At 40.2% G+C, this 11,189-nt stretch overlaps 1 protein-coding gene across 2 annotated transcripts in view; it reads left to right on the top strand.

The window, feature by feature from the left end:
- Positions 1-9,482: 9,482 nt before the first annotated feature.
- The window catches only part of jag1b (jagged canonical Notch ligand 1b), a 25,891-nt gene continuing 24,184 nt past the window's right edge, over positions 9,483-11,189 (top strand). Inside the window, exons 1-2 of one of the 2 annotated variants that reach the window (XM_010779522.1) lie at positions 9,483-9,826; positions 10,085-10,390. In XM_010779522.1, coding sequence (XP_010777824.1) covers positions 9,770-9,826; positions 10,085-10,390 — 363 coding nt within the window. In that variant the 5' untranslated portion in view covers positions 9,483-9,769. The remainder of the gene's footprint in view (positions 9,827-10,084; positions 10,391-11,189) is intronic. The other variant, XM_010779588.1, reaches the window with a different exon arrangement.

Raw genomic sequence — 11,189 nt, 5'->3', positions numbered from 1 at the left:
AAGCATGCAGAGGTATCCTCTTTCTGACCCGAGTTCAAAAGGCAAGACTCGCTCTCACACTTTAAGCTGATTGGATGTTTAGCTTGACAACGCTATAAAGGAATATACAGCAACATGTTTTAGAATCTTGAAAACGTTTACGCGTCTGACCTAATTCAAGATACATTTATAGAGCACAACACTGGAATACATTTCCAGTCTTCATTTATTGTGTTGTACCTGTCTACTCTGAAGGCAGCCAAATGAATGCAACACTTTTCCTGGGTGTGTATTTATTCCTACTTTAAGCACTAGAATGCTCTTAGGTACAGGAAGAAGGAAATTATGAGCGTACACATTCACATTTCTCTCTCTTCGTGGTGTCTTGGATGCATTGCTGTTGTGCACAGTATTTCCCTGCCTTCACAGGATTTAGGAAATATTATGTGGCCAACATGTTCAGCTACGCTACCTTGTCATTTTTCATCTCAAACAGTGACAGTTGAACTCATTTTAAGGTCAGCAACAACAAAAAAATCACAAAATATACATAGAATTATATAATAAATAACTCAAACTAGAAGAACTTATGAATATGTATATGTCTTTACCCAGTTATGTTAACATATAATTAGCTCTTTAACTCCTTAGCTCAGCCAATAACATTGCTAAGAATAAGCAACACCAAGAAATGGCAGTAATGCAGTACTCCAGATAGTCTAACCAGATAGTTATTTGTTATTTTCCCACAGCAACAACATAAGCAGCCTGCAGACTACAACCCCATCAGACAAACTGATCATTTGGAAAAAGATATTACATATTAGTACAGTGTGTTGTCTGTATTACACCCACACATGCATTGCCTACATGCTATTTATCATTATGCTGTGTGGAAAATATTGCTACCACTGACAGCTTTATGACTACTTCACACAGCATTTTGAGAGTCATGGCCAAGAAAAAAAAGAGATGGCAATAAAACCCTCCTGTTGCCTATTAAGCTTTAGTGAAATGTAACCATACTGAGGTTTACCGTAGATCGAGTGTCACAGCTCCTATTGTACAGGCTAAACAGAAGCATAACATTGCTTTGTCTTCACAAACTATCTGAAAAAGATCTAATTTGTCTACAATACAGGATATTGTACTAAGATAAAAGGTCTGTCAGCTCAAGCAAAAAAAAAAACAGTCATATGTTAGTAGTGCTGTTTCATAACTTGGCAGAGGCTGCACATTACTCAATTGCAAGTTTGTTTAATGTTAAGTTTGTTGCCTGCCTGGAAATACTGTTTAAAATAAAGTGCTTTATATATAAAGACCGTCTTGAAAACTGGGTGGAAGTTTCAGCAACAGCTCTAAACTGGTTTAGCTCCTACTTAAAGGACAGAACAAACTTTGTCTCAATAGGCAATTACAAATCAGCCCTGATAAATATTTCATGCGGGGTTCCTCAAGGCTCCCTCTTAGGACCTTTGCTTTTCAATATTTCTATGCTACCTCTGGCTGAAATTATTAAAAACAGCGATCTAAGCTATCACATCTATGCAGACGACACCCAGATTTATTTTAAAATTACACCGGGAGACTACTCTCCGATTAGAACACTGAGCAAGTGCATTGAGCACATCACTGACTGGATGACTCAGAACTTTCTCCAATTGAATAAACAAAAAAATAAGATCATTGTTTTTGGAGCAAAGAAGGACCGATTAAAAGTAATCACAGAGCTTCAGTCGGCAGACTAAAAAGTAACTCACAAAGCAAGAAATCTGGTGATGGACTCAGACCTGAATTTTAAAAGTCACATTACAACAGTTATTAGGTCTGCATACTACCACCTGAAGAATATATCAAGGATTAAAAAATTAATGTCGCAACAGGATTTAGAAAAACTTGTCCATGCTTTTATTTTCAGTAGACTGGAATACTGCAATAGTGTATTCACAGGGCTCACTAAAAAATCTATCAGAAAGCTGCAGCTGATTCAGAAGGCTGCTGCTCGAGTACTCACTGACACTAGAAAAGTGGATCACATCACTCCGATTCTGAGATCATTACTCTGGCTTCCAGTCTGCCAAATAATTGATTTTAAAATACTACTGCTAGTTTTTAAATCACTAAATGGCTTAGGACCGAGGTATATAGACGACCTGCTCCATCACTATGAAGCATCCAGGAGTCTCAGGTCTTCTGGGTCGGGTCTGCTCTCTGTTCCGAGAATAACCACTAAACATGGAAAAGCAGCTTTTAGTTATTATGCCCCAACAATTTGGAACAAACTGCCCAAATCATGCATGTCCGCTGAAACACTTCCTATTTTTAAATCCAGATTAAAAACGCACCTATTTGCCGCTGCTTTTAATTGAGCTCCCCATACTCACACTACGGTATGCCTTTTTTAGTCATGTATTCTGTACCTGCTGTGTTTATTTATTTATTTATTTTATTTCATTATCTTTGCTTTTTATGCCTGTTTTTAAATGCCTTTTTAATAATGTATTTATGCTGTATTTGTTCTTAAATGTCTTTTGCTTTTAATCTGTAAAGCACTTTGAATCGCCACGTGCTGAAAAGTGCTATATAAATAAAATTGCCTTGCCTTGCCTTGCCTTGCCTTGCCTTGCCTTGCCTTGCCTTGCCTTCCTTAATGGCCTGAGTCGTTTTATCAATACATTGGAATAATAGCACTTAGTGGGGAAACACCAAGGTACACACTGAGTTTAAAATAGGATCCAACAAAGCATTAGTAAATCCAGTTTTGTGCATAATCAATATATTTTGTATTAACAATGGATCCCATGTTTGTTAAAGGTGTTACTTGTAGTAACAAACCAACTCCATATCAAGATATAATTGTGTGTGAGGAATTCAGCTGTTACCAAGTGGCCAAAAAAAGTGCTAGCTGCCAATTAACTGGAAAAATACTAGGAACAGTTGACATGGCTCAGGTGAAAGGAAGCCAACTCAGCCTACCATCTCGCTAATCAACATGTTACATTAAATGAATACACAAAACAACCCAGTCTCCTAAAAATTATGTTCCAATGCAACAAAACTGAACTGTGCTCAATGCATTGTAAACCTTTTTTGTCTCATATTTGTTTTTGAAAGTTAACAAATACATTTCTTACAAAAGATAAGGTTGGGGTTGCTGAGTTGTTCAAACAAACCCAAAAGGCAGTTGTTTGTGCCTTGTTTGAAATCAAAGGTCAACTTACTTTAATTAAAATATTTAACATAATTCACCTAACAAACCTACTTGTTTTAAGCCAAACCATGTTTAAATTAACAAATGCGACCATTTGACAATGCAGTTTATGGTTCCCCAGCTGTATGCTAAGCTAAGTGCCATGCTATTGCCTGCCTGGTATCAATCTTCAAACTAAAACCAAGAGAGTGTATTTGCTTGATACCCATATATTAAACTATTTAATTAAAGTAGTGACAAATTAGGATTTTATTGTGGAAAAGTTTGTGTTAAATAAACTTAGGATCCAACACATGCGCAGCAACAGTTTGCATATTTCTACCAGTACACTTGTACATTGTGTGTCAGAGCTTTTAAACTAGCAGCACATTCACAATGGGAATGAAAGTAGGCTCATTAGTTTAACATTAACAGGTATTTTACATGCTCCAGTGAAGTGGGCCGTCGTATATTCAGCTCTGCCATGGCTCTTGTAATGGAGCTGTTCCCACATTTTTCCATGTTCTTTGTGACTGCTCCACTTCTCCTGCAGCGCAGCCAGACACACGTATATAAACAAACTGAATATTGTCCTTCCCTTGTTAGTTGACACTGTATAATCTAATTGTCAGTATATTGACTCACTAACTGTTAGCATTGGGTCTTAGCCCAGCACTTTATCTATGACTAGAAATATGTTTATTGTTACATAAGATTAACAGAGTAGACTTGGACTAAATTGTAATTAATTACTGTGAGGAAAAGTGCAAAGTAAACATTCTGACAGGCTTCTTCTATTGCATTTAAATCTCATATTGGTCACATTTTAACTTCCTAACACCACATATTACTTTTTAATGCCTTACATCCAGTTTCCTGAAATAACATTGTGGCTTTCAAGCTGCGAACGTACAAAAACAACATAAATTTGAACCGCCTTAGGAGTGAGAAGATTGAACATGAAAACATACATCAGCTATAGCGAATGCCTGTTCTATCTCAGGATTCATTCCTGGTGTGTGATCACATGTTCTGTATGGTGTGTGTGCATTTGTGTGTGTGTGTGTGTGTGTGTCTGTGGGAGAGCCGTTGGGTTTTGTTTACTTTAGAGGAAAGTGAAATGCCGGGGTCGCCTATATTAAAACTGACAGGCCCATTTGGAAGCAATCATCAAATGTGTCATGGAAAAAGTGCTACGTCATGCTGCAAGCGATGTCAAGACTTTGCCAGCATCAATATTTTCCTTCAAGGCTGGCAATGGAGGTCGTTTTGACTGGGCTCATGTACATCAAGTTCCTCTGGACGTGTCTGCAGGAGGAATAATTGTCTCTCTCTTTCCCCCTACACACGATCTAAAGTGCTACATAATCGACAAGCAGAGACAAAAGATAGGAAGAGTTTTATCAGTGTCACCTCCTCCAGATAGGAAGTTCAGGTAATTAGCTGCAGTCACCTAAAGCACAGCCAATATCCTGTTTGAAGAGAGCACTGTTCTGACTCACTGATCCTGGGGGAAACACACACACAGGCCCTCCGAACTCTGAGGGGACCACCTTGGATGGTGTGATGGGTAAAGGATCTAATCTTCCTGCCTGAATAGGTGCATCCTCCCACCTGAGACGTTGTCATGTTGATCAATGATTTAAGCCGTAAACATTCCTTGGCATAACAGCTTGTTATTTTTTCCACTGCAGCGGCAAATCTAATCGAACACACTCTGACTCTCCACAGTGAAACGACTGTGCAATGACATATCAGGCACTCACACACAAATACCTTAATCACATGATCGCAAGGGTCAACTCAGCAGTATGAGACCTGGTATTGTCAGCCAGGTGGAAATGCTAGGCTGGTGAGTAGTAAATACTAGCCTAAGCAGGGATAATCTGATTTGTCTCACTGACTGTGGCCCTCTGGCCTCCCCTCTCAGGATCAAACACCTCTGGGCATTATGGATGTGTGAGGATACACACAGTATGATGATCCATTAACAGGTTATTAACGGAGAATGCTGATCTGATCCCCTGTAGTTCCCCAGTGCCATTGACATACTCTATGACACAAACAAAAAACAAGACAACTAGAATAAACTTCACATAAATGACTCACCTGCAGCATCAAGCACAGTTTGAAACAGATGACATAAAAACCAAAGCTCTCAACCTAACCCTCTATAATCCAATTTTAACTGAACCTCCACATAGCAGCTGGGCTCTAACCGCATCGAGGTACTCACCACCAACACACTCAGACATCAAAATACCATCACCTCACAGGACAGGCTCTCGAATAAACTTTGCAAATAACAAAGTGGCCACCTTTAACAGTGGAAAATAATATTTATCTGACCGCCGATTGCTGATACCATCTGTAACACGTTCTGTAAAAGCGGCTCCCATAAACACACCATGTAAACACTGATTCTTTTAACTGGGACGGACACTAAACTACACAGAGATCCTCCCTTTCTGTCCTCTTCAGATGTGCTTCTTCACCTCGCACATTTTTTACTCACACGCAGAAAGACTGACTTTACTGGGTGAATCCACTCATTTAATTTAACTATTTATGCCTCCACGAGTCTAGGTTTTCCACAAAGATTTTGCAGCTGTGTATTAAATTATTTTTGGAGATTTTGGCCGTTGATCGTCATAGCAGTACCACAACACCAGATGGATGAGTCAAACATTAATAGGATATGTTATGCATTCAACTTTCAACCTCAAGTAATTGTGTTGACAGTACATTCCTACATTCACTTGGGAGTGGCATACGTGGTGAAGATGGAGTTTCAATGGATGACTTTAATAGCAGCAGAACTTACAGTGGTGGAAGATGGATTTTTTACTTCAGTAATAGTACCAACAATACATTGCAAACATACTTGATGACTAAAATATATATTTAAAATCCTAATCAAGTAAAAGTATGCCGAAGCAGCCTTTTACTGTTGTAGCCAGTCCTGTTGGAGCCAGTTTTAACTGCTGTATACAATAAGTTAGCGTAATCCACTTACCTACATGGCACCACTGAATTACTGTAAAGGACTTTAGACCACTAAGCAGATCCCCTCAAGAAATTTTTTGTAACATCTTAAAATGCTTTAAATAATAATAAAAAAGTGAAATTACCCTGATAACAATTCTTAATTCTCATCAAAGATGATTTAAATACTGCTGGACGCTATTTGTACTACTTTACTTTCCAAATCAAACTTTCTTTCTCCTTCTTTATGTAATCCCTACTCCTACATCATCCTGCACAGTGAAGCTCAAACATCTACTGTATAAGTAAAAAAAAAAGAAAAACACATGTTTGCGTTGAAGGACTTGCTCCACATGGTGTTCACCCTCAACAGTCTCGTGTAGAAGCATATGAAGAGGTGTGACGGTTGACATTCACGTCACTTTCCCCGCGTCGTGATGCTGAAATGTGAATCTGCCTTTACACTGTCAGGCGGTATTTTCCTATTTCTCACTGTTGACTGTCAACAATGAGATAGCTTGTTGATGCAACATAGCCAACTCACTTTTGCATAAAATAATTCAAGAGAAAAGATATTTGGTTCTGTGTCTTTGAGAGCCAGACGATGTCATGAAAATAAATGGAATAACATGTAAGTAAAAGGCTGGTAGTTGTAAATCTTTTTAGGAGAGAGTGCACCATAGATGTTAGTAAAGGTAGAGGGGGAAGGGAATGCTCACTAAGCACCTAATCCACCACATTCTTGTTAGGGGTCCGAGTCTGAATTCAGGCTTCAATGCCATGCACTGCGATAGGAGGGGTTGCAAAAGGCTGAGGTAATTGGATTGGAATACGGCATTGAGTGTCAGACAACAAAGGATATCCATCTCTCTCATGGCTGTTCAGCTCTTTTGTTCCTGGCTGGAATTTATATGGTCATTCACTCTCCTCTTCCAAGCCCGGCGAGGACAGAAGAACAGGGGCAGGCCACCAGGACGGGCTCTGTCTGGTGGTCTCGTATGCGGGCCAGTGGAGTCACAGCGTCTGTGCAGCCGCCGTGTGAGGATGTGTGAACCACGGATCCCCCAAAGCCTAGGGGTCATTTGTGTGATCATTACCATAATCACATTAAGGCTGCAGGAGATTAGCACCATGGCCTCAGAGGAGAAACCCTGTCTGTGCTTCCTGACTGACTACGACAGACCATGCTTACAGGGAACACTGACCATGGTGCATAGATACCTACATGTATAGCTGTAAAATGGACGGGCAAGCTGGTATTCCAATGGAAGAGCTGGTTAAAGAAAGGAGGCAACCTTCATGGCTGTACAAAATGGAAACATCTGTTTAAAAAAGCAAATGTTTTGAATGATGTATGTAATTTTTGTCTAATGTCTAAACACGGGAAAATACTTTATGAATAGTCAATTTGAAATGTATTTATTATTATTTGTTTTTACCCACTAAGTCATTATATGTGCAATCATTACTGAGGTCAACCGACAATACGATATTGTCCAGATGTTTAAAAATACCTGAATATCTGATTTTCTCCATATCGCCCAATATACGTATATCTCTTTTCACTGACATTTAGTAACACCACCACTGTTTCCCACCACTGTCGTCATCACAACACAAGCATCTCCTCTGGGCAGGTCACAGGGGCACATCCCCCCCTCAAACCATCTACAATCTCTAGACTCAATTTTGTCTTTTGCGATCAAGGAAAATAAATCTCCCTAGGGTTAAAAACTTCCCAATTAACCCTAATTACCCAGAGAGAGCATTTCAATGAGGCCTGTAACCTGAGATGTGTATCAGTTGAGCGCCGGGAAGAAGTCATACCTTTCATCTTGAAGTTCACCCACAGAAAAGGTGACATTGTAATATTGAACGCATTGATTTAATACGCTGGAAATAACAGCTTCCCTTTTTGAATAAAAATACATTTTGGCCAAATAATACTTCACCTACTACTACTAATGCCTTGTGTCATTTGAAAACCAATTCTTAATGACAAATGGGGCTTTCCCTGCAGAAGCTAAAGTAAAAATCTTTGAAACATCTCAAATAAAAAGATAAAGTATTTCACTCTTTGGTGAAAACAATGAACTAGACCTTGGTTCCTTGTATGTTTTCTAACACAAATAGAGAGAAAATAGCAGACCTTTCTGCTTATCAGTTCCAAACGCAGCTATAAACAGCTAAAAAGTGTGATGGTGAAACACTACGTAGTTACTGATTGATTCGCTCCTCTCTCTGCAATGCTACAGTTCCCAACTGTGTTTCCTAGATTGTGACCCATTGCATGACCTGTGTAATTGGTCCACACAAACCAGTAACCACAGGGGCAGAGGGGGTTCCCATCCTCTCATATGGTGTTTGTGTGTGTGGTTATGTGTGTGTGTTTTAATGTGTATTCACTGATCCAGTTCACAGATTACCTTCTTGCAGAGGTACACCTGGTCGCTATTGCCCTTCGACACCAAAAGGATACTGGGGAAATAATATCTTTGTATATCATATCCATGTTCAAGCAGTAGATCTGGTCAGCATCGGTTTCAATCAGACTAATATCCATTCTGAAATACATTTTGTGTGGCCATAAACTACAAGTTGATTATTTGAAACATGAAGTCATTTATTACTTGATGTAGAGTGGCAAAAAAAGCAAAAAAGTTGCAGGTCTGCCACTCTGGGGCACTGTTGTGATAATAACATGTTGTTAAAACGTTCAGAATGAATTCAAATTGAAAAAATGTTAGTCAAGTATTTCTGAAACTACGCTGAAAATGTGCAGTTATTTAAAAAAAAAACAATGGAATTGAATCCAAGGCTTGCATTTCATGAGGAAATATTTCAAACATACCATGCATTTAACAAAATGCCCTTGACTCAGCCACCGGCCTTGATGCAATCTTATTCTGCAGTCCACATGATTTCACATTACGTTACCTAATGTCTCAAATGTAGGGGAGAGTAAAACCAGCTAAAGTCAGTCTACCCACCTTTTAAATTCACATAAATCTCACTGAGGTAAAAAAATTGTATATGTGGGGAGTTTAGTATGCAAATGTAGGAAGATAAAGGGTCAATTGATGCTTTTCTGAAAATCTAATTCATTTATTTAGGTTTGTGGTCGAGATGAATTGTGATTATCAATATGACTGCAGGTCATAGTTAATTTTTTTTTCTTTTTTTCCCACCACCTTACTGCCAAAGAGTGTATGATTATGCTCATGATGTGAGAGGGGCGGGCTTACTGGGCGCTGCTCATGAATATGGAGGCTCGCGGCTCGGGAACCTCCCTCCCTGCTGAACTTGTGTAGCCAGCTCCAGCTCGGGCTAGCAGTCAGTTAGTCAGTCAGTCAGCAGTGGGCTCGGCTGCCGCATGGCCACTGTGTAAAAACTTTCTTCAACAACAGGGGCAAAGTGTCGGATAACGAAGAAGAGTAGACTCACGGAGTGGTTCAGGGACATACGAGGAAGAGGTCTTCTATGAACCGGGAACCTGTGCTCCGCTGACCAAAGTGTTGTTTCCCACTCGTGCATGTTTAAACCAGAGGAGAGCTCTGGTGCCGTGTGTCGGCCAGACGACTACTAACAAGCGAGTGGCAACAGCAGTCCGGAGGCATGATTTTGAGACGGGGCTCAGTCGTTGCTGCCTTTTTACTCTGCTTTCTGGCCAAGGTATGTGGACTTCTTCAGGGTAAAACAGCGGGGAGGGCCACTCAGTTCAGCTGTTTGCATACATTTTGATTGTCGCCTTTTTATGCGCACGGCTATGCTAACATTACATGTCACCATGTCTCATGCAAAGTTAGCTTGCTGCAAGTGCAAATAATGTCTGGTAACTATCGGCAGAACGTCCCGTTTTGAATCACAATTTGTTTTTTTAAATAATAGGGTCAGAGTTTTCCATTGCACTCACTCTTCTGTCCTCAACAGGTGTCAGAGGGATCGGGACAATTCGAGTTGCAAATCTTATCGATGCACAATGCAAACGGAGAGCTGCTGAACGGCATGTGTTGTGATGGCACACGGACCACGGCGGATAGAAAATGCACACGGGACCAGTGCAATACGTTTTTCAGAGTTTGCCTGAAGGAATACCAGTCCAGAGTTTCTGTTGCAGGGCCCTGCAGCTTCGGAATGGGATCTACGCCTGTCCTCGGAGGAAATACCTTTTCTTTCAAGAGTTCTGTCAGGAATGACAAATCCAGGATTGTTTTGGCCTTCAGTTTTGCCTGGCCGGTGAGTTGGAGACTTTAAAAACACTTCTGAATTTCCTGACGCGCTTCTTTCTCTCCCATTTCTTCTTCTTGGAGAGAACATGTTTGTTTGCAGGGCAGTTATGTGCAATTACTGTCCGTCACTCATTCTCACTCTCCCGAAAAGTGGATTTCTTCGGTAGTTAGCTCTCTGTGAATTATCCTTTTGAGGAAAGACCCCCCTGGTCTCCTCATTATCTGCGCCAATTAACCAGGTGCAGGTATTTTTCGCAATTTGGCCTAGGCCTGTCTGTGTTATGGTGTTTTAAAGAACTTTGCATGTTGAATCATCATAAAACCTAAAGTGGTCACAATCCATGGGGAATTCTAAAAAAGATGGTCTAATTATGACCCAAGGTTAAAAACCATCAAATATTTCAAGATAATCTATTTTTGTTTATTGCCTCCACCATGGATGTGGTTGGATTCTTCTTTGTACAATGTATTCTTGAAATGTTCCTCGTAAATGTTTTTTTTACTTGTCTGGCTTGAGTTCAACAAGTATAAAGGTGGGTTAGCTGCATTCTCCCAGAATTCCCTGGCAGCTGCTCATGTTGCACAGTTCAGTAACTCCAGAGTGAAAGCCCACTTTCGGGTTTCCTCAAGTGTCAGCTCTTCTTCATAGAGTAAAAAAATGGGCCTGACAGGCCTGTGGGAGAGTTGTAGCTCTGTGCAAGATATTATTTGCCATGCTGGAGCACATTTCGATTTAGTGAAAAAAGTAGGACTGTTCACAGACTGACTGGCCCCACAGCTTGGCCCGCAAACTCCTTCTCTGTGTC

This window comes from Notothenia coriiceps, unplaced genomic scaffold, assembly GCF_000735185.1.
Source record: "Notothenia coriiceps isolate Sejong01 unplaced genomic scaffold, NC01 NC01_scaffold00000281, whole genome shotgun sequence".
Classification (NCBI taxonomy): Eukaryota; Metazoa; Chordata; class Actinopteri; order Perciformes; family Nototheniidae; genus Notothenia; species Notothenia coriiceps.
This window is presented reverse-complemented; position numbering and strand designations above follow the sequence as displayed.